Source organism: Phalacrocorax carbo, chromosome 2 (genome assembly GCF_963921805.1).
Source record: "Phalacrocorax carbo chromosome 2, bPhaCar2.1, whole genome shotgun sequence".
NCBI classification, from domain to species: Eukaryota; Metazoa; Chordata; class Aves; order Suliformes; family Phalacrocoracidae; genus Phalacrocorax; species Phalacrocorax carbo.
Window position 1 is genome coordinate 121757285 of NC_087514.1, and position 24570 is coordinate 121781854.

Here is a 24570-nt window from a genome sequence, read left to right on the forward strand (position 1 = left end):
GTCTTGTGTAATACCTCCTTTTAGAAATGGAAAGTGCCTTGTGAACATCAGTGATTATCAGCATGGATGTGGAAGTATCTTGGGCTTTTAACATATTTCACAACTAGAGGCAGTAGGAACCAATGCCAGTGACTACTAATCATGGGTTTGTCAATGGATCATAGCTTCATCACTCTTAGCACATCTGTCTTAATAGCTTTGGCATCTAGTCTGTAAATGTAACCTTCCTATTGCTGCGACTCTCTTGCTATTGCTTGGCAATATATATCTACTTCAGTGTTGTCTGTTTGTTTTGTTTTTTTTTAATTCACCTGCGTGTTGTGAAAGAAAAAGGAAATAGACATTCTTTACTTTTAAAGTGGGGGGCCTTGAAGGACCAATTCAGATCCTGCGGCTTTTTTAACTTGTCTGTACTGAAGATGATTCTCACAAAGATGACAACTATATAGTGGGGCTTCTACAACACAGTTCTCAAATTTTAGTTTGCTCTTTACTAGTGTTCTGCAAACCACTTACCATAGCTTTGCAAAACCATGGAAAGAGGAGAGCTTAAACTTTCAATGCTTGGCGTGACTGTACTGATCTTCAAGAAAATATTATGGTAGACAGCAATCCAGAGGTCTAAAAGCTTGGGAATTTCTTGTCGAAGAAATAAATGTATTCTTTAGTTGATGATATCCTGAATCGTGCATCATATTTTCTACATCTAATTTTTCGAGGCAGCTCCGATGTACGAGAAGTCATGCTCTTAGATCTCAGGTTGTGCAGGTTATCGTAATTTGCTGTTACAAAATAATGTTAGTAACTTTTGTTTCTTTTCAAACCTTTAATGCTACCTGCCCTCCACCAACCTTTTGTTTATAGGTCCAGGAGCAATGTTTTATTAAGTTTATTGGCCTGCCAAATATTTCTGCTGCTGGCTGCTCACTGAATAATGGACCTTAGAGTTGAAGGATTCTTGTTAGCATTTTGCATTTATTTCTGGATTCTAAGAAGAGTTAAGGCTAGGCATCAGTAACTCTAATGTCTGCAATACATTCTAAAAATAGTGAAACACTAACATTTCACTACAGGCTTCCCAAATGTTTAATGGAAAAACTTCATCAGCAATTGGCAGCTCTCATATTTTCAGAGCAAAATTCTGAAGACTATTTAAAACTAGGGAATAACATTAAATTGTGCAGGTTAGTTCTTTATATGTTTGAAACATAGAACTACTTGATAACTCTTACCTTCATCACTTTAAGTGTAGCCATGCTGAACAGTAGAGAGGTTTGCTGATACATTTTGACATTGTAGTAATGCAGTATGAGGTGGATGCTGATGCTGTGGGATATGACAATGAGGCCTCATAGGAAAATAAAAGAAGTGCACGTACACCTTAAAATCTGCTGTGGTGTTTTATTGTGGAGCTTGCCAGGAGCAGGAGAGTTTATGGGGTTTGTCATCGGTGAAGGGGAAGATATGCATAGGCACTGTGGTGCAGTCATGCAAAGTGGACAATAAAGCATTAGATAGCATAGTGTATACACGGGCTGAGTTGTAACACCCCCGCCCTTGTGTGTCATGTCCCCCCTGCCCCCCCAAGAACAGCTACATCTGCAAAGTGTTTGGCTGAGAGCAGGTATACAGCTGTTTTTTCTATTGAGTACCTTACCTTTGAATGGTAGTTGTGAAGGCTTCTGTCACAGGAAGGTGGGGGAGGAAGGGCTTTGCTGGACTGTGACACCTCTGTGTGGAAACAAAAGGAGAATAGAGCTTCTTGGGATCTGAAGACCCATATTGTCTTGAATATTGGATAGTATGAGACTTAAACAGTTTCAAATACTCTGGAGGAATTGAGTCATGACTAGTTTTCAGAGCATGTGGTACGCATTAAGCGTGGATGTCTTCACACTTCACTCTTGCAACACTCTGTACCTGCTTCTAGCATGTTGGCTCTCCCTTATATAAAAGGAAAGGTGATCGAAAGCCCTCTGGGAAAGTAGATTGACACACTGGTGAAGGTGTAACATAATCACATGTAAGTAGTGGCTCATATAGTAGCAAAGATAGGCTGTTTTTAAAGGCTCATGGATTAGGCTGTGAAGGTATCTTACAGTAACATAGCAGTTTGATCTCAGATACTAAGAATTTGGAGAAATTGCTTTCAGAGTAAAAAAATTTCTTCTGGATCTCTGATCGGTTTATGTCAAATTTTGGTTTACTGTTTTTAGGAAAAATAGCAACATAAGTCTCAACATATAATTAGGTACTAAATAAATAATTGGTATAGATGCTGTTATTCATCTGAGATGAGAGCAAAAGGAGAAGCAGGGTGAAACTTATTCAGTCTATCTTGTGGATGTGTATAATATGTACATCCACTGAACTAGTCATCCTAAACTCCTGTTACAGAGAATGAAAATGAAAATGTGTGCTTTTAAGAAATGATTCATTTGATCTATTTAGCTAACTGCTTTAGGGTGCAATTTGTTTTATCATAGCCTCTTATCTGTGTTGACTGAAGGGAGACAGGAATGGTTAGCTGTCTGCGGATGGGCCCGTCCCAGTAAAGATTACTTCAGCTTTTTATGTCTGTTAGCCTGGTAATGTGGGGAAACTTTTGCATTGATAGTAGTATAACATTTTGGTGAAATGGGACCTTGAATCTTCATTTTTCTAAAGAAGCTAATACACAGATTAAGGTAAGACGAACTAGGCTGGTCTTCCATTAGATTCTACATGCAACTTTTTGGACAGGATGAGTTGCTTAAAGAAAAACTGGTGTCTCTGAAACATGCTGTTTTTCTAAAAAGATCTATTAGAGTATTCATCCATCTTTGAGAGACTGTTAAATCACAGTACTGTTGTTAAGCCTCTTAATAGGGTGCATGTGATATTACAGAACAGCTTCTGCAGGTCTCCATTACAGAGGCTGTTTGCAGTAGTTTGTGGGATAAGATATATGAGCTTCTATGGAAGGAAGGATCTGTTCTCAGTCTATTTACTGGTAAATCTCTACATTGCATAAAATGAGTATTGGGGGTGTAGCTGAATTCCGGTATGGTCAGGGGAAACTGCATTTTTAAAACTGTAATTAGCAACACTGATTAAATTCTGCTAATGGTCAGTCAGCTTGCCACCTAGAAAACCCAAACTAATGCTGAAAAATAAACTTATAAAGGATAATGTGATTTGAAAGAAAGACAGGCAAATATTTTCTGTGATATAACTGTCTCTTAAATGTTTTTCCTCAGGATGTAGTTCAGCTTGCTGGCAAAAGTACGGCTGGTTGAAATTGATTGTTCCGTGCTGCAGTTTGCAGCTCCTTCATTTGGTAAAATGTTCAAGAGGTCACATTGTAAACTGGATCACTGAAATGTTCTGTCATTAAAACTAACCCTGTTTTGGAGTGTGATGGTAGTAGATGTGTTAGATCTGGACATTTTGGGTGATTCCATTTATAGTTAGCCCGAAAAGTTTTACTGATGTAACCAAGGAGACAGCTGCAAAGAAAGGGTCACAAAGAGGCTTCAGCTCAAAAGCTGGTACCCTGTAAAACTGTGCTCTTAGTTGATCCTTTAGTGCTTTCAAAATTCTGCTTTTTTTAGTCGAGAAACAGAAAAAAGAAACTACTTATCTGAAAAGTGTTGGTATAGCAACTGTGATACATCAGGTAGCATATTTAAATTGTAATCAGGGTTTGTATCTATATCCACTATGACAGTTTTGCATCTGTTTGCTACTATGGAGCAATTCTTAATTTTGGTATGTTCCCTTCAAACCGTGTGTGCATCGAAGATCCTTGTGTTTAGCTGTGGGAGTTTCTTCTCTGAAGACTTATTTTAAGACCACAGAATGTAAAGTTAGTTGGACTGTTGTTGTGGAGACTTCATGTTAAACAGTTAATGAATCTACATTCATCTTATTTCAGGTAATTGGGCTGCAATGTTAATAAACGTAGTTTATCTTCAATTTCTGTAAGGTTTTATCCTATTGATTACTGTCTGATGTATTTCTCCATGGCTTAAGCATAATGGATTTTTGCTGGAATTTTGTTGACAGGTTGATGTTTGTGTGTTCTGTCATTTAGAGATAAATCACTTGTTGAGTTTGTACAAAGGTGGTTGAGAATGTGCCAAGTGAACAAAATAATTATGTATAAATCTTCCTTTATTGCTGAGTGTTGTAGTTACTTAAATTCAGGCAAGTTATTCTGTTACATCTGGCTGGGTTTGCTCTCTCCTTTTTGCTCTGCCAAGGATGGAACCTTCTTGAATTTGAGAGGGAAAAGCTAAGTCCAAATTGACCTAGCCATTTTACCTCCATCTTCCTTACCTCTTCCAGTAACAAGACTTCGTTTTTGCCATGCACTGAGAAAGCTCTGTCTTGTGTGCCTGTGTTTTTTAATCCGAGGCTTAACAGAAAGTCTCTCTTAAAGCCACGTCTCCTTCACAGAGAGTAAAGGTGTTTCATGATCTGGGCCAGATTTGTAGGATGTGATGAATTTGTGTGAATAGAGATGTAAAACTTGAGGTTTGACTTACCATTCAAGAAAGAAATGGTCCATAAAACTTGACCACTGGAGTTTGTTTTGTTTGTAACTTCAGTTGCATAGGGAATAGCTGTTTGTGTTTTGCTTTGTTTTTTGACATGACTTCTACAGGGTTTTTTTTAAGTTCAAGGATTCTAAAGTTTAAGTAGATTAGCATAAGGTATTGACTATAGGATGCATTATGGGTAAAACAGATTTGTAGGGAGGGGTGATGTCCTAGTGGCGTTTTAAAAAAAGTTGTCTTTGTAAGTTTGTGTGCTCTTTTTTCTTTTATTTCTTTAATCTAGAAGCAGTGAAGAGTGTCATTAGGGTGCTGTGGAGACAGCAGTTCCGTGAAGTACGTTTGAGGGATGGGGTAGTTTGCTGGGGTTTTTTTTGTTTTGTGTTTTTTAAATGCTTGCAGTCCTTCTAGGATTGAGACTCTGGAGTCACAACCACATGGGGCACAGCTGATATCTCCCCTATTGCTTCATAAAGGTTAAGGTTAGGTGGTTCATGTGTGTACACTATTTTTCATTAGCCTACATTTTGGGAGTTAGGTCAACATGATGGAACATTATACAACTATAATAAAGCATTACATGAAAACGTTATGTCAGTGCTCAGTAGTAGTCAAAAAGAACCCCAACAAAAAAACCCAAATTGGCCAAAGAAAGTAGTATAGAACAAACCAGAAGAAGGTGAGAAGAGTGCTAAGCCCGTGAAATAACCTCTGTAGAATGAGTGACAGACTAGGACTTGAACAAGATTGAACTGAAGCTGGGAGGGGAGGAAGATAAAACTGTGAGCTGTTTGAGGTAAGGTAAATAGAGCATGGTAGTTCTTGTTTTGGAACAGACAGTGAATGAGAAGATGCACAAATTATCAGAAGATTAAAAACAAACATGAGGAAGCGGTGGTTCTCACAGCACATAGTTAAGCTATCAAACCCCTTGTTGCAGGATGTTCTTGGTACTAAAAATTCACATGCTTTATTAAAGTACCTGCCCAGTTTCACAGGGAGGGGTGGGGTGGAATCCATCAAGCATTATTAAACACAAAGCTACTGCCCTCTGATGTAAAGAAGTTTTTGAATCTCTTAAAGGTAATGAGAGTTTCATTACTGATTGGTTGCCATTGTACTATGTTCTTCCCTGTGTATCCTCTAATGGTTACTTACCAGGTAGGAGAGTGTTTGACACAGGCATTTGGTTTAATGTAGCATGCTCTAATCTAGTTTTGTACTTTGTGGAATAAGGATGGGATAGTATTACATGGTTAATTGGGAGTGGTAGGGAAAACGTTGTAAGATGAGCAGTATGGGATGTATCAGGAAGCAGATATGCCAACCCCAATTTTGGTACTGTGGCATCTTCTAGTGAAGTGTGGAGTAGGTTTTGGAAGAGCATCTGAAGCATAGAGCTCAGTAGCAGAATGAAAGGGTACAGTAACACAAAACCCAATGAAGTTTTTTAAAGCTTGATCATTATCCGTAAAGAAAAACAAAAGACCAAACCCCAACGTTGGTATGATTGTTAACACTTACCCTGTTCCTTGCCGAAGTTATGAGGTTTGAGAAGTTGATTGATTTGATGTTTCAGAAGCTGATTGATTTCATTCAAATTTTACAGGGGTGGAGGTCTCAAACTGAATTCCCATGGACTTTGTGGAAGTAGACAGCTGGATAGAGAAGAGGTTATACCATGGCTCCAGCTGAGAGAAGCAGTAAGGTGAGCTTGTTAAACATTAGAGAATCCTCATAGGACCCCCCAACCTTGTAATTGAATCCATATGAAACCAGGTTCATTAGTTTCACTGCCTGTGAAATAACTTGTTTAGCAGGGAGTGTTTTTAATCTAATGTTTACATTTTGACTTGAGAAGAACTAATGTAAGGGGCTGTTTGTTCACCGGCTTCCTTTTCAAAGATTTTATTTTTGAAGTTCAGTTTTGAAACTGAAAATATATTCTAAAGAGCTATGTTTTCTGTATTTTACTGAGTTGGCAATAAGCCATCTAATTTTCATATTTCTAGCTACTTTGCACTCAAAGTAAGAGAAATGGTTAGCTTTTTGATAGCTACAGATTTTTATTTAAACTTGAATCTAAGTTTAAAATGCAGGAAAAGTTTTTGGGGGGTTTTGTGCATGAAAAAAATGGCAATGGGTCATAAGACCTTCAAAAGCAGGTTTGAATATGAACATTTTATAAGTTAGATCTTGTTTCCTTAAATGCAAAATTAATGGGTAAGCAGGAGTTCAGCACAAATAAGCTGAACTCTCGAGTTCTCTCCCCTTCCTTCCCACTCTTCTTCCCCTTCTCCTGACTCATTCCCAGGACTGCTGAACATATGCAGCCTACATGCAAACTTTTTATCACCAGTTTTTATAACTCCAGTCAAAATATTTAACAAGACATTTTATTTAGCACTAAGAGTACATCCAACCCAAATGTTTCATTTCAGCCTGTAAAGCTTTGTTCATTTGTTGTAATTACAGTATTGATTGATAATGCTTGAACTAATTAGAGTAACAAAATTAAGTCTTGTATGTCAGTCTAAGCTTTGGTAAACAGGAAGCTGTTAAAAGGGAGGAGATAAAAGTCCAAAGTCATGCCATCAGAACTTTGTATTAGAGCTGTTTCATGCTGCAACGTGAAGGAATATGCCAAAAATAAGATGAATCAAGCATGTTCCCTGCCCAGCTAATTTCTAATGTAGCTGGAAAAGTTACAGGTTTATAACACTGGTTGCTTCAAGTGTTGCTTGCAAGGTTTCTAACTCAATAACATGAAGGCCACTGAGCTTCAGAGACATTTTCATTATTGTGATGTTGAAATTTACTTTCTTCAAGCATACTGATAATGTGATTTCAGAAATCTGTTACCCAGTGTGGCTTATCAAACCCTTTGCAAAAACACCTGAAGAATTTCCTAAGTAATCCATGGTAATGTGCCAGTGTAGCTTTGGGAGAATTACAGGATAATTTTGCTTATTTTTATACAGATATGTAATCTTGTCTCTTTATTTTCAGGTATGCTTGGAAGTGACAATGGACTACTTAATTGCATTAGATACTCTTATATGAAAAGATCACGTTTCCAAAGAGCTTAAACGTTATTTCGTCTTCTGGAACAGAATGGCAGGCTTCAAACGAGGATATGATGGAAAAATTGCAGGATTGTATGACTTGGATAAAACTTTGGGCAGAGGCCATTTTGCTGTGGTCAAACTCGCTCGGCATGTCTTTACAGGTGAAAAAGTAGCAGTAAAAGTAATTGACAAGACCAAACTGGACACTCTAGCCACCGGACATCTTTTTCAAGAAGTTAGATGCATGAAACTAGTGCAGCATCCCAATATAGTACGGCTGTATGAAGTGATTGACACCCAGACCAAGCTTTATCTTATCTTAGAGCTAGGTGATGGAGGAGATATGTTTGATTATATCATGAAACATGAAGAAGGCCTGAATGAGGATCTGGCAAAAAAATACTTTGCTCAAATAGTTCATGCTATATCCTACTGCCATAAACTGCACGTAGTTCACAGAGACTTAAAACCAGAGAATGTGGTCTTCTTTGAAAAACAAGGACTTGTGAAATTGACTGATTTTGGCTTCAGCAACAAATTTCAGCCTGGAAAGAAGCTCACCACAAGCTGTGGATCTCTTGCATATTCTGCTCCTGAAATTTTACTTGGGGATGAATATGATGCACCAGCAGTGGGTATGTCCTCTTTGAATTCAACCAGTAATCGAAACTTAAGTACTGTGGTGTTATACCACTCTGTTTTCTGTTTCAAAATAATGTCATATATGTTAGACAGCCAATTGGCAAGAAATAATTTTATAACCTGGATGAGCTATGGATGAGTTAATGCGGGAGCAGCTCTGTTTGAAGGAGATACTCAAACATTCTCAAAATGCTTAAAAGTTATTTTTGCATGAAATGATGCTATTCTATACATTGTAATTAACTTTTCTATTAATAATGTGAGCGCAATGTGTATATTTGTAGTGGCTTTGTTAGAGGACCCATCTCCTTTTCATAAAAGTGCCTGGTTTTAATTTATTTTTAACATCACCCTCCTCCCCAAAAAAATCCCAACGACTCAGTGATTATTTTTCCTTAGTTTAGCCATATAAGAATGACATCGTGAGCCCAGGCTGCTTACACGTTCTGCTGCAAGGTGGTAGGAATCCATTTTTAATAAGTACTAACTTGGCTATTGAAGGAGGAGACAGGAAATTAAGGAAGGCTTGAACTGCCTCTTCCCCTTCTCTGCCCTTCTGTTGTCTGTGAACTGAAAGTAGGGGGTGAGTTCCCAGTTGCTCCCAGTTGTTTAAAAGGTAGGAGAAATAATACTGTGTCAATTAATCGTCTAATGTTTCTAGCTGGAAAGTGGAGTGTGCTAGACAGACTACTGCAGATAGTTCTCTTACTCTTTTAGGTCTACTGCATATGCTAGCAGAAGTAACTTAGAGGTTTCCTTAAAATAGCTCTAAACATTGATAGAGTCACTGAATATGACTGGTAGTCATACAGATTGCTCGTATCTGTTAGAGGAGGTAGAACTCACTTCAACAAATTCAGATACCTATAATTCCAAATGGTACTTCAAAAATAGCTTATTGTAGTCAGCATACCTCTTGTTCTTGTGTGCCTAGCATCTGATACTTTTACTATCTTAATAACACTCATTAGGACTCTGTACATGACTCTGTGTGTTTTGTAGTGGTTATAGTAGTGGCTGTAGCAATGGTTTAAGACCGACCTGTCTAATTTTTTGCTAGTTTGCCCAACGTAAATGATCAGCTAACTTTGTATGCTGACAAGGTGTTTTTGCACACTGAACTAAAATTCTTCCATTGTTTTTAATATAAATATTTCTATCTAGTAGATCTGGTCTTTGCTTAAACATTTCAATGTCACTTCATGGCTTCTGACTTTGAATAGGTATTTTACTGTAGGTTTTCTGGATTTGAAAGTACTTTCTCAAGTGTGCTATAATTAGGAATTTTAGATGTCTATGCTATTTGTGGTTTTGCAAATCCATGCTGATGCTACAGTGATGCTTGACAAAATGATTTCAATTTAGTCAAATGTTCTAGATGAGTTGGTTCTGGTTTTATTAGTAGAGATCCTAACTCCTGGGTTCTTCTGTGTTCTTCCATGTCTCTCATTTTGAATATCCTGAAGCATGAGGGTAACTGACTGCAGTGGCCTCCAAAACTAGATGAAGGAATGCATTTGTTAAATATTCTGTGCGGTGCCGTATGTAAATTAGTTCTTGAAAAAAGAAGTAGCAGTCAGATTTTGGAGGATGAGGAAAAAAATGGAGTTTTAATATGGCTGCTCAGCTGAAGATGCTTTGAAGAAAGAAGCTGTATGGCGATTAATGGGGGGCGGGGGTCATTAGGAGCATTATGACCAGATGGTCTAAACTGAATTACATAGCCAACAAAGCACACTTTGGAACTCTTAATGATAAATGTAAGGATGGTGGCGTCTTATAAAATGTTTCTTAGAGGCCTTGGTAAGCAATTAGGTAGGTAAACTTCTGAATAGTACTAGAAGAAAACGGTTGAATGGATTCATAGTGGAGGAGGTTTGGCTAAGACAGAATGGATTGATGTGAACAGTAGAAAAACTAGAAATAAATTAATGTCTTGTAGCTGATGTTTAAGGGTGCTAGCTAAGTTGTATTTCTGAGAATATGTAAATACACATCAGTAGTTAGTTTTTGCTTACTTATTCCCCAGTATACTGTCTCAGTTACTGGGTACTAGGACTTCTATGCTAACTGACAGATTGCAGTGCTTGTATTCTAACTTTTTTAGTGGCACAGTTTTCATCACTTTGTGATGCCCTACAAAATCTCTAAAGTACCATCAGTACAGTAATTACAGAATAAAAAATATCAATTTACTGTGAATGGCCAATTAGACCTTGAAGTGTCTGGATTTTCCATTTCTAACTGTGGGTAAAAGGTAAGATACTCTATGTAAGGTCTCTAAATATGGCTTATTTGTGTATTTTAAAAGCAAAGATTATGGAAAAAAAAATTAGGGCTTTAAAGATCTCCTTCCCCATTTCCCCAAATGGACTCTTAAATGTGGAATCTTAAAAGAATGTATGTTTACTAAATTTATCACTAACCATGTAATTATGCAACTGAGGAATCAGCTTGTGCAAACCTTTTTTAACCTTTAAAGATAAACTTTCATACTAAGATGAGGTCGTACTTGTGGACTAGAAGTATGTGTAAATTGGGAGGTAGACATTTCCAAAAGAAGAGATACTACATCAGTTGCCTTTTGATGCTAGTAATGTCAAGGTTATATATATAGCCTGAAATACTGGTGAAATGCTGTGAACTCCTTCAGCTATTGGCCAGCTAGGGCTATTAATATTGCAAGAATAATGACTGACAATGGCAAGGTTTTTTGCCAGTTAGGATAAAATTACACTGTACCTGAACCAATGTAAAAGCTAATTGCTTATGAGAAAGGAGGTCATACTTTCTCCAGTGCAACTACATGGTCCTGCCCCTTTGTGAGCATCTGCTTAAAAACCAACTTGATTTACTAAAATGACAAATTAAAAAGAATTGCCCTGCTTATACTTGGTGCATGTTAAGGTACATTTGAATCCATGATAATATTTTAAAACCGCCACACCTGTTTTCATTTTTCCAAAATTGTTGTTATATTAGCAAAAATTATTGTAAGGATAATTGATCAAGATATATGATGGGTTTCTTTGTCAAAGACCTTTGCCACAAACATGGCTTTTCTGATGTCTTATAAATAATATTAGAGTGAGTATATAAAGGAAAAGACTTTATATTTTTTTGCTACAAAGAGCAGAAATATTCAGGGCAAGTCTTATATTAAATTATATGCTTAATAAATATCATGGAGAAGCTTGCTTTATGGAAAGGTAACTGTTTCAGCTAGTTTAGGGATTAATCTCTCCTTTGTGATGCTACTTAAAAGTTTTCACTCTTTAAAAAAAAGACTAGTTAGTTTAGGCGTCTCATTTCCTTTTGTGTTTAAGGCTGTAGTTAAAATGATGCAAGAGGAATATTAAGCAATGATCATATGTTCCCAGGCCTTTTCAAAAAGCTGAGTTAAATAATGAGAAGTTCTGTTGCTTGTAGCTTCCATGTTTTTTTCACACTTAATTAAAATTTGTTCTAGTCACAGGAAAGTGAGAGGGCTGTTGTTGCACATAAAGTTCATTTTGTAAATCAAATGGACATGTTATTTTAGATCAGACAGAGTTCTGTTTAGAGCAGTGGTATAATAGATAAACTGCAGCAGTATTGAAAAGTGGATAACTACAGATGAGAAAGAATAAAGCATGCTTCTAGTAATACCTTTCCCTTTGCTCTACCAGCATCAACAGAGATTGGATCATTGAATAAATAGAAATTGCCTCTTTCCTAGGTGATGAAGCTTAATTACAGTTCTTCAGATTAGTTGATTCTTTCAGAGGAGAGCAAGTTCTATTTTAACTGCTTGGCATCTCTACAAAGCATTAAGTGCTGTGTAGGCTACAGTAATTCTGGAAGACAGTGACACTTCTGATAGGTTTTTATTATTGTAGTTGGGTATTCTGTATGTGATTTCGTAGGTGCATGGAATCATTTGAAAAGTAAATTCATCCTTCTGGGGATGAGACATGGACAGAGTAAGATTTTAAGATTGGGATTGTCTATTTAACACAGGCCTCTAAAAGGGTACTGTAATGCACAAATAACATTGTAGGTATCATCACAATTTAGCCTTGTAGCCTGTTGTCACAGGAACACCAAGAGAATGGTGGCAAGATGTTCCTCATAAACATGACTAATAAGAATATCATGGTGACTGTAGCTCAGGGATATTCAACTGGCAGTTTGTAGTCCAAATCCAGCTTGCTGCCTTCGAAGTTGCAGAGGACAGTCACTTGAATAACATTCATTAGTTTAGTAGTTAGATGTTGGCTTTCTTGCACAACTTGAACCTGCATATCTTCTGACAATATGGTAAGATAGTAACGGATGTATGTATTCATTATCTAGTCATATATTTTTGATTATTAAAGGAAACAGGATTTGTCATGCATACCTTTCCCGTTCCTGAGAAGATGATAATGCTTTTATACCTATTTTGTGTCTGTTGGAATGATCCCACGTTGTTTTGTGTTTGCATCAAGCATTTGCTGGGCTTCTTACTTGCATATAGTATTGCTGTAGTGTGTGGGGGCTTTCAAAGCTTCAGCCACGTTTACCTGGTCCTTGAGCATAGCTAAGTATCCCTGATGACCCAATCTGGCCTGTGTGGAGCCAGTTTTCATGTTTCTGGTTGTGTATAGCACTATATTCACAAAATGAATTACTAATATAAGCATAATGGCCAGTGGGTATGTACGGTAACCTTTTACATTACAAAAACGCTGAATATAAGATTTGACAGACTTCAGTTTAACAACAAAAAAAAACACCACCCAAACCACAACTGATAAGATACTTGCAAACCATATATGGTGTTGAATCATTTAGCATACCGGACGGTGTTCTGGAGTTTCAGTATGCTCAAAATCAGATTACAGCCAAATTTGACAGAAATGAAAAGCAAAAATTCCTACAAAAGCTTTCCACTGACTGTTTTGTTTTGAAAATCTCCCTCTTCAATGTTGTATTGCAACACTTTAGAAGAGTTATAGTTAAATGTATTACAGAATGAGCTTGAAAGTGTAAGTGTGCAGAAAGCTGAAAGAGTGCAATACTCAGCTGCTTCCAGCGTAAGAGGCCCTTCCGTTTTGCTTGTGTCAGTGCAGAGCTACCCATTCTCATGTGCTGCACCCTTTTGCATGGCTGACCACTCGATGAACTGATTTTAACATTTTTCAGTCAAGTTAGCTGATAACTTTTCTGCAGGCTTAACTTTGGCCATGTTAGCAGAACTGTTTGCTCCTTTAGCACTGAGTGGAAGAGCTGGTGCGAAGGAAGTGAAGAGAGCATGCAGCTTTGACTAGAGATCTGGGGGAAGGTGGTGGGACCTATCCCTCTTTTCTGTTAGCAAGTTTAGGTTAGATCAGCTTGGCCTAGCTCACTTCACCTTCTGTGTGAGAGAAACTCATTTGACTGAAATTCAAGTATCATTGCCAGTGCATTTTTAGGAGAATTGTGTGCTCTACTTTTCCAGCTTCAAATACTTTTTGAAGCAAAACAGAAGGCATTGCTGTGAGTACCTTGTGTATTTCAGTGCTGGTTTCTCCTCCTGGGTACTCGTGTTAGTGGCCACGCTTTTCTGCCTTCTCTCTGCTGTGCTGTGTACCCTCACACTGCTGAAAATACTGAGTCAACTTTGGAAAAAAAAATAAAAAATTAGCTTTTTATACTTTTTAGAAGGGGGAAAACTTAAGGAATTAGTTGTAGAATACTTTAGAAGGTTTCGGTCTTGAGGATAGTCATGTCATGTTAACAAAGAATATATTTTTAAGTTCTGTGGCAGTTTGTATGCAGGTAGTAAAAATTATTTTTAATGAAAGGGGAGTCCAATTTTTATGTAGTACGCTATCCTTTGATTCTGCTCCCCCCCCCCCCCCCCCCCGCCCCCATCGAATTACTTGGGTGACAAGAAGGTACTTTTAATGTCTCAAATTGAGGGTATTATGCTACAGGTATCGGAGCCTTGTATTCAGAAGTGAAGTTGTGATGTGACAAGGCTGTAATGAAGGGTGGGAGTCTGTGATCCCGACGACTCCTCAGTAAATCTGTGCTGGCTAATATTTATGAAGTATATTTTATGTTGCATTCTGTATTACTTTATGCAAAAGTTTTAATGCATTCATCAGTAAACTGCTGGGCAAAGCAAAGAATAATTTATAAACGACAGAGGAAAAGCTGTCAAGATAGTGTTCAGTTACTACAATATCAGCTAAACTGTAACTTAAGTATAGGGATGTTTCTTAGTCATCTTGCAGTGTTCATGGGAGAACTGCTTTCATAATGTTTCAAACTGCTGTTGTGGAGCAAGGTTTCATTATGATAAATACATCTCCACAACCAGGGAGCTTCATTTCATGTATCTTGCAAGCAAATATTCAGATTACTTATGTTCAGCCTATGGCTGACTAATTTGGCAACACAGATCTGGTGGGACCTAAAGCAATGGTATACTACTTGAGCATCTGGTTTATAACTAAGTTTTGCACTTGTGTAAAGCTGTACTAAGATGTTAGTTTTTATAAAGGACAAATACATTTGACAGCTAAATCATTTAGGAAAAGACAGTTGATCAGAAAATATGGAAAAATTTCTTAAACTGTCTTTAGTATTTATAGATATAAAAAAAGACAAAAACATTGCAGTGAAACGTGTATACAAGTTGTATGTGCTGTATAGACTTGGACATGTCCAATGATTTTGAAAACAAGTTTTATAGAGAAAAAAACTTCCTTCTACGTTTAACTAAGTAATATTGGGTTTTATCCTGTCTAATTATTTTCTGGAGTAGTAGTACTGGAAAGTCAGTTCATGCAGAAAATGCTGGGTTTGTTTGTGTTTTTAACGTGGATTCAGTAACTTCTGAAATGTGGCTAAGCAACAGAAACCAAAAGAGAAAGAATGCGTTTCTAAATGCAGGATTGATGAATCAGAGTAAAACAGACTATTTTGGAATAAAGGCAGTGGCATGTGTTCAGCAAGACCTTTCAATGGTGGTGTTTTTTGTTAAAATATCCTTAACTGAAATTTGAGATGCAGTGGTTACTAAAAAATAAAGAACAGCTATTTGTCTGTATTTTAATAGTTTTATGCAACCACCAAAACACATGCTATTGTCTTCAGGGAAAAATAAGTACTAGTTGCCAGATAGAATAAAAACAAGAATCTCTTCCAAACATAAGACTAGTTACTGATGATCATGTCTTAGTCAAATAAAATAACATATATAGAGGAGACTGTTTCATCAGATAGATAAGCTAATTATGAAAATAATTTTCTAAATGCCATTTGCTATTTATGCTCTTTTTTGGAGGGATGGTGCAGGAAAAGACTTTAATTCTCTTTTCTGCTATGTGTTCTAGTAGTAATTTTAATTGGCTTTGTAGTGCTTTAAAGCAAGGAGAATAGCCAGTTCTGCCTGTTAGTTTTAAAAATGTTAGCACTGATTATGGATGATCTCTTCCTCAGCCTTCTGCAAGGGAAAAATAAATCCCATTTTACAAAGACACCCACCCCCCAAAAAAAAAAGCTGAATTGACAGGCGGTGGCATCTCTAAAAACTAGAGAGGTCAGTACACAAGTTTGTTCAAAGCCTTTTTCATGAAAAGGTAAGGAATGGAAGAATAGTTCAATCAACTAAAAATTGAGTATCTTAAAAAAAAAAATAATCTTTGTTCTTTACCCATACTCTTCAAACTTTAAAAGTGGTCCAGTTTGAGCATCTTCCACATTTGCTACCAGTCGGCACACGGTAGTGTAAAAATACTTGCAAAGCACAGAAATGCCGAAATTGTTAACACAAAATTATTCTATGCTATCTTGCTACTGACTTTCTATACAAGGGGTACAACTTTTTAAAGCTTCTTAGCTTATACAGGGTTAAAAATACTTTTTTCTTATTCTCCTTTTGAAGCACAAGTATATCAACAATATAGCAGGCACTGTTCAAACAATTCAGTAGTATGATACCAGCTTTTATCCTTTTATACTGTAGTATGTAATTTTTCATCACTGTTTTTAATAGAATCCTCATTTTCTGCAGTGTTTGACTTGTCAAATGAATTTTTACTCTGAAACTGTGTTTTGGCTTTTCAGACAATTATGTGAAGCTATGCCATAAATTAGACTATGCTGTGAACAAGATCTTAAATTTCAACTTGTAGCAAGCATGCTTGCCACGGTTAGCCTGTACCTACTCCTGAGCTTGATTAAGGTTCCACCCCTAAATTCCAATCCAAGTAAAGTAGTTCATGATGGGGTTTTGTGTTCAAGTTCAAAACAGCAGTCTTCAGATACTGCCCAGTTGCTGCCTAGCCCTGAACATGCCCAGAGGGCAGAGATGCTGATGATCTTTACGTTAGATTTTCATATTTAGATCCACATAGAAGAACTTGATATTGAAGTGCTAATGTGTTGAGTCTCCTTCAAGGCTTGTCTTCAACAGCTTTCTATGGATTTGGCTTTCTTCCACAAATCTGCTCTGAAGAGGTTGTAGCAGCAGTGGTGACGACATTCTCTTTAATGTCTTACGATAATGGTTAGAGTAATTGCCCATGATGCTGGAAATCGGGGTCCGTTTCCATCCTTCATTTATCTAGTCTGTTGATACCTTTGCAGTAGCAGAATAAACATTTCTGTCATCTCCATAAAAGTTGATTTGGGTTTTTTTGCTTAAGTGGCTTCTAGTGGAAGATAACCATTGTGTTCATCTGTTATAGTAAACATTCCAATGAGAAATGTGTAAAACCTGACTAAATTTACTCAGTATTACAAATCACTTCTGAAGAAGCAGACTTTCTGTAGAAAGATCTGTCTTATCCACTGAGCAATATATACTGTGTAAACTGCTAAGCAGTTCTACGTTTAAGTTAGGAGGAAAAAATATTTTTCCCATAAAGGTCTGAAACAAGCAACTTTTATTAAATGGACTCAAATTACTTTATGTGGTTAAATGCAAACGTGCCTATTCCAAAATTAGTATGGATTTTTAGCTGCTTAAAATCACAAATTCACATAGCATATATAAAGTGTGACAAGTAGTCTGACTTCTGAGGAATGGTAGAAATTTGAGCAGATCTTACACTGTAAGGATCCCCTGTGTCATATAAACTGTAACTTTCTGAAAGCTGAGGTGCTTACTTTAGGAGTAAATCGGGAACTTCAGAAAGCAGTAAACAGCTAATGAAATGGTAAACCCCAGCTCAGTGGTTAAGCAGATGAATATGGATATCCTTTGTTCCATGTACAAACTTGAACATAACAGATGTTTGACTGCCCTGTCTTTAAAACAGGCATAACATAGACAGCTAATGACGTTGTTTGGTTTCTATGGCAGGGACTTCATGTTATGTAAGGAAGTTGCGTACACACAGCCCTGGTTGTCATGGTTCTGGGAATCCTGCTTGAAGGGTCCTTTCCTGATCAACGTTATTTAATGGCTTTAAAAGCAATAAAATATTCTCTATTGCAGCTAGCTAGCTAGTGCTTTTTAAAAGTTCTAATCTCTCTTATTTTATTCTTACAGCAATGGCAGTTTCAAGTTACTAGCACCAAATTTAAAGGCTAAATTGCATCTTGAGATCGTCACTGTGCTTTTGAAAGAGACCTTGATTTTGGCCACTGTAGTGTACAAGTGTGCCTTCCATCACTATACTTATTTGAAGTTTTACACGTTATAAGTGTGCTACATGCATGCAGTATGTCAGGCCTAAATTCTGCTTTCCCATCAACTTTCTGCAGAGAGCAAATTAGATGACCCTTGGAGGGGAGAAGTAAACAGTTTTGATAAAGCCTTTAACTGCTTATTACTAAGAGTAGTAAAAAAATTGTTGAAATTGTGAAAAATAAATTCTTGTTTAAACCCGCTCTTCTAAAAATGTGTCTCTAACCCTTCTCTTCCCTGTGTTCCTTCAGTTAAGAGTCTCAAATCTAGAATTGGCACCTGAGTTCTGAGCTGTGATAAGGGACTATATCTGTGAATGTATGCTGACTCATTGGCCCCAAGCAAGGACTTTTGCTTACAAAACCTCCTTTATCTGGTTAAACTATCCGATATTAAATTTATTACATCTAAAGGTTTTGTCTAAAACCTGATTGGGTTTTTTGAGCATTAACATAGCATGACAGCTAATATTATCTTAAAATGATATGCCAGGGGTGTGAAGGTGGAGGATAGGCAGATCTGCAGAGTTCTTTACTGTGTACACTGCATGTCAAACTATTTGCATTGCACTGCAGGTGAGATTTTTTAAAATGGTGCAGCCCCTTTAACAAGTCTCGAAAAAGCACTCTTGCTCTACATTCAGATCCTGTCTATACAGTTCTGCACTCTCCTTTGTGTGTTTTTGTTTCGGTTATTTTAGACTTTGGTGCTTGTGCAACCCTTAGTTGAACCAGTGCCATTCAATGAATGGGTAAAAAAGTAAATAGATGATGTCTGTACTTTTAAATGTATAACTACAGCTTCTAATAATGTGTGAAAGCAGGAAGCTGTCTCAGCTAGGATTTATCCCAAGAGTTGACATAAGGTATATCAAATTAAGAACATACTATTTGGTCTGCCTTCACTAAAAAGTGTGTTTTCACAAGTGATGGCGATCTAAAGAAAAACTTCTATTCCTTTAAACCTTGAGTTATTTTTCCTCCCCCTTTGCCCAGTTATTAGCTGGTCTAATAAGAGATGCTACTTCTTTCTAGAAGCCTTGCTTTGATGAGATGTCAGGTTCTTATTTCACTGCTGCTCCAGTATCTTTCTAATCTGCTTGCACAACTGTTTTGTCAAAGTTGACACTTTTGACCAAATCAGATCACTAGATCTTGACTGAGGCTTTCACTCTGAGTGAAACCCCCTTTTGTAATAGGGTAGGAACACTCTTTGGGATTTAGAAACGAAAGGTCAAGGTGCCATTGTCTGCTCTGCTGGTGGAAGTGGTCTCCCCAGCAGAAGCAGTTATTCCCCCTTTGCTGTACCTAGCATGTGACGAGAAATCAGCAACAGCAGGACGCAGCACAGGAATGGGCAGCGTGTACTGACCAAGTGTTGATCAAAGCACTTGATCAGTTGAGTGCACACCGTCTCCGTCTTCCGTAGGTTCCTTGGGATCCAGAGGACAGATGAGTTTTTGCTTTATTAATAGGAAATAATAATAGAGCAGTGCTGATTATGGCAACACAAAACAGTATGGTAATGAACAGTCCTGTGCGTGGCTTTGTGTATTGTTTGGGGAAATACTAAAATTTGGTAAATAAGCACTATAATAAAATAATCTCTGGTTCTCCTTTACTGATTTCTTAGACAGCTGTTGCTTAAAGACCTTGCATTTTGCCCCTCTCGGCTAGATGGCGCTGTTTTGGAAACCAAGAATTTTCCCAACTCTAGTGTGGTTATTACATTAAATGAGTGAACAAAAATTGTATCATTGAAGAGAAAGCATTTTAATTTCTTTCAGTCTTTTTTTTGCAGTATATTTTCTGCATTTGACTGAAAAATATGCAGCTATGGATCACCAGTAGAGAAAAGTGGAAAGTGCAGATACAGGACTGATTTTTTGCATGTATAGAATGGCTTAAAACTAATAAATCAGTTACAAACATTAGCATTTCTTCTAGATGTACTGTATAGTCATTTAACTGTTGATCTTCTAAATCTTCAAAATGATATGTAGGTATTAACTAATTCTTTTGGAATATCTGCTTTGAATATTTCAGATTCTAAACATTGGATTTAGAGTTACTCTGAAGGCTAACAAGGCAACATGTTTAAACTTACTTGTGTGCTGAGAGTGTAGGCCACCTATTTAAATTTAGAAGAAATATTTACAAATAAGACTTTTAACCCTTAAGTTTTTAGATGTTTTTTACAAAAAGGAGATTTCTGCTTTTTGGTGGTGTTACCTATGTCAAGCTATAAGTGGCATTCAAAACATGCAAAATAAAAACTTCATAATGCAGAACTCACAGGAGTTCCTGTTTTCCTGGAAACTTTACTGGCAGATCTCTCTGCAATTAAAATCCTATTTTTTAAATTTCATCCAGCGTTGTGTGTGTCTTAGAAAAAGTGCCAATGTGAAATTTTTGTGGTAGGTTGGGAAGAGCAAGATACTGTTGTTACTGTTCTTATTTTGTTATGATTGCATGCAGTTGTTGACTGAATAACTGTGGTAGTTTGAAATACCAGTGAATAATCCACTTCTATATAGTTCCATTTTTTCCATTGTTCTTGCAGCACTTGTATATTTCAAATGAATTTACTTTGAAAATTTTATTTAGTGGTTCCTGTTTTCTGTCAGCTTTTTTTTACCACTTCTTTCACACTGTGTTTGGTCTGACGATTGTTGTGTCTTATAGCCAAGTTGAGACAGCCTTGTTCTGGTTTAAATGGAGCATTCAAGTTCTGTGTGTTCACACTATCAATGTTATTTTAGTTCTTACTGTGCTGTGTAATGCTTTCGTTTTCTCAAACACCTACAATATGCTGCTTCTGATGGGCAAAAGGAAGTGTAGTTTTCCTGTTGCTGCTGGATACTCCAGTGAGGTATCTGTGAAGGTCATCTGGTACAATCCCACTGATCAAGCAGGAGCACCTAGAGTCAGTTGTCCAGGACTACATCCAGACAACTTTTGAATATCTCCAATGAAGTGATGGAAACTCCACAACTTCCCTGGGCAACCTGTGCTAGTGCTCGGTCACCCTCACACTGAAAAAGTGGTTCCTGATGTTCAGGGGTAACCTCCTCTGTTTCAGTGTGTGCCCATTAACTCTGGGCTTGTCACCGGGCACCACTGGAAAGAGACTGACTTTGTAATCTTTGCACCCTCCCTTCAGGTATTTATATACGTTGGTAAGATCCCTCCAAGCCTTCTCTTCTCTAGGCTGAACAGTCCCAGCTCTCTCAGCCATTCCTCATAGGAGGGATGCTCCAGTCCCTTAACAATACTCATGGCCCTTCATTGGACTCTCTCCAGTAGGCCCATTTCTCTTGTACTGGGGAGCCCAGAACTGGACACAGAACCCCAGGTGGGGTGTCACCAGTGCCGAGTAGAGGGGAAGGATCACCTTCTTTGACCTGCTGGCAACACCCCTCCTAATTACTGTGATTCAGTAAGTGTTCCTATCCTCCTTTTTTTTATGCAAACACCCATAGATTGTTGCCTGAAATACTGGATGGCAAAATGTAGCAGCTCTGAGCTTGGCCATCACACTACTTTTCCAGTAAAAAAAAAAAAAAAGCATCAAAAACTTCTGCAAACACCTGTGATCACAAGATCTGTACGGTTGATTCTCTTGTACGTAGGACAAAATCTGCTGAAAGATTCACTAAGTAAGCTTTGTTACTTTGAGGGGGTGGGAGGGGCGGCAGCACAAAAAAAGTGAGTTTTAACTTGGTTAGCTGTAGCAACATGTACACTTTCCATTGTACCTTTACCTTTAATAAAGTGGCAACTTGCAGTTGATCAGAGAGAGCGAGCCACCTTAAAGATGTTGCATCATTCATCAGGTTGGTTGGTTTGTTTTAGTTGCATGTGGGGTTGCAAACAAGTGATTGGGTCTATTTAAACAATGGCACAGAGAACAGATTAGGGAGCAACCCCTGTCTGCACATGAAGGGACAAGACAGAACCCTTGAACATGTCCTCTTAGTGCACCTACATACATCCAAACACTTGTCTCTAATTCTATAATATGATCCTTGGCCCTTGATGAGGGCTTGTGAAGATGATGCCAAGGTGACATCTGTCATATGACATGATAAGGTCTGCACTAAGTCTTCCAGGGATTTTTTTGTTTTCAGTCTCCAGATGTAGGTTAGACTTACTCAGGCACACTATTTTCTTGCTTCCTAGTTATTAGTATACTTTTAAGTCTGCTTAGGCTGCTCAGCTGTGTCCTTGATGCCCTGAGCTGAGTCACTGTAGTAGCCATGACTGCAGATGCAATGAAATTGTTCTTCAGCCACACCTATAAAAATACAGTGAGAATAAAAGCCATGTAATTGTTTCTGACCAGTGTTGCTTCTTGGCCACATCAGAGTAAGCGTCTGCTATGCTGTCAGGCTAACAAAACGCACATTTGTCAGAATAATATAACGGTAAGCTTTGCATGCAGTATGTAAGAAGGAGATAAAGTGTACTTCTTGCCTCCCTAGTGTTGCTCGCTGAGAGCGTAAGAATATCTGGATTATACCACAAGGTCAAAAGATCTTTAAGCACCATTTTTAGTTTCTAACAAAACTTTCTGCATACATGATACCTGTTTAGTAACACAAAGTGCATGATACAATGAAATACAGTAGCAGTTCAGTGCATATTAACAAGAGTTTGTATTCTATTTTTCATGCAGTTTTATATAAAGAAAAAATTGTTTCACTTCACCATTTGCATCTTATATCTGGAAAGACCTGTGGATATGGAGTGGAAAATATAGTAACTAGTGACAGAAAAATATACAAAATTCTCTTATGTGCTGGCTAATCAGTAACTACTGTTTTATTTGTCAAAACATATGGGTTGATATCTAACTGGACACTGCGTTATAGAAAAACATAGTTGTTTTGCATTTAGAGGATCAGCTGGATTCTGCTTCTGAAAAGGTTTTTATTTTTATAAAGTGAATGTACGTGCATATTCATCTAAACTTTTGGAAAACTAAAACAGTATCTGTCATCACAAGTCCTTCCAAACTGAAATATAGAAAAGTGTATGTGTATCCAAGAAAAGAAGCCATGTGTGTAAAATATAAGACTGATTAGGAGACTACCTTCTAAAAGAAAATACTTAAGGATGTTCAGTATCTACTCAGTGCAGTTGAAACTTCAAGGTCTGCTAGGGTTTCCTGTGTATGATGATTTCATGGAACTTAATTGTTGTCTTACTGTGACTGCTGTCCTTTTCTCAGGACTCATTGTTTTAAGCTTGATTTCTTAGAATATCGTGTTTTTCCTTCTGTCTAAACTTTTTATATGCTTACTTTTAACTTACAGTTTAATTATATTGCTCCCCTCCCCAATATTTTTCTCCTGGCTTAAGTTTAGCCAATGTATATTGCTTTATTACAGCAAATGTAATTTGTCTATAATTATGAATACCCTGTGGATTCTTCTAAAATACTTCATGCTGAAAGGAGACGTGAAGCATTCTGTTCTGTTTTATTGTGGGGAGAGTATCGAACAGAATACTAGGATAGATCGTTTCCCAAAATAAATTTTAGGCAAAGTTAAAAATCTAGGAAGGACATCGATAGCCAAAAGATGGCTGTTCATAGATGTGAGTAAATTCATGTGTGTTTTGTGCTTGCAAAAAACGAGTTCTTGTGATCTGTTGGGTGGTGGGAGTTAAATAATGCACCAAAACTCTTTAGCCTCTTCCAAACTGAACAGTGAAAAAAGCATAAGTAGCTTTACAAAATTAAGGGTGTACCTCTTAGGTGAAACTACCTTTCTGTGATGTGAGCCTTTTTAAAATCCTGTGTTCCAGACACTCAGCTTTCTGGCATCAGGCTGTCGAAATATTAAAGCATTTATTGAATCTTAAGCTTGTGAACAGTCATGTTGAATTTGCAGGTATGCATGATATGGTGTACCAGCCTCAAAATGCTCAGTACCTTACAGGATCGAGGCCCTATTTAGCATACAGAAATCAAATAATTGTCTGAGATAATAGCATACACTTACTATGAATTAGAGCTCTAGAGAAAATTACCATGTAGTGTTTCTCTTCCTCTGTCAGCTAAACCATATGAAGAATGGGTTATAACTAGCAAAATGAGTAATTGTTCTAGGGATGAATGTGTGTGATTTACATTATTAAATAAAATTCTAGCTATCTCCCAGTGTTAAATGCATGTCAAGTATTTTGAGTAGGCCACAGAAAGCAAGATGCACTTGGGAGAGGTAACTTAGTGCGGTTCCCTCCAGCAAGCTCTTTGAGGACAGAGCTGGTGTGCTCTGCTTCCTAGGCCACTGCCAGCTGCTCTCCCTGCTGACCTCAGGAGGCTTCTGCCTGTTCATTTCTATCACTTCAGCTGTTTGTTTGGTTTTACTGGGTACAGATCTGTGAAATGGTAGGGTGTAAGACCTAAAAATGCCTTTGAAATTTCCAGAGCATGGAGTTGTAGCTGAAGTTTAAGAGCGTGGCCTTTTCTCTAGGCATATATTGGAGCTATTTATTTGGGGTTTTGTATGATATGGTGTATTTCTCAACATTTAAACTTCTTATATTGAGTGCAGTGAGACTTGTGAAATATTTTCTTCTAGGCAAACTCTTAATAAAGATTTGAACTACATATTAGCTTTTACAGTAAGTAGAAACCAACTAATAAATGGCTTCGAGGCCAGAAATGC

At 37.4% G+C, this 24570-nt stretch overlaps 1 protein-coding gene across 2 annotated transcripts in view; it reads left to right on the forward strand.

The window, feature by feature from the left end:
- The window catches only part of SNRK (SNF related kinase), a 45980-nt gene that overhangs the window by 5259 nt on the left and 16151 nt on the right, over positions 1-24570 (forward strand). For both annotated transcript variants that reach the window (XM_064444168.1, XM_064444169.1), the window contains exons 2-3: positions 6148-6246; positions 7548-8241. In XM_064444168.1, coding sequence (XP_064300238.1) covers positions 7653-8241 — 589 coding nt within the window. In that variant the 5' untranslated portion in view covers positions 6148-6246; positions 7548-7652. The remainder of the gene's footprint in view (positions 1-6147; positions 6247-7547; positions 8242-24570) is intronic.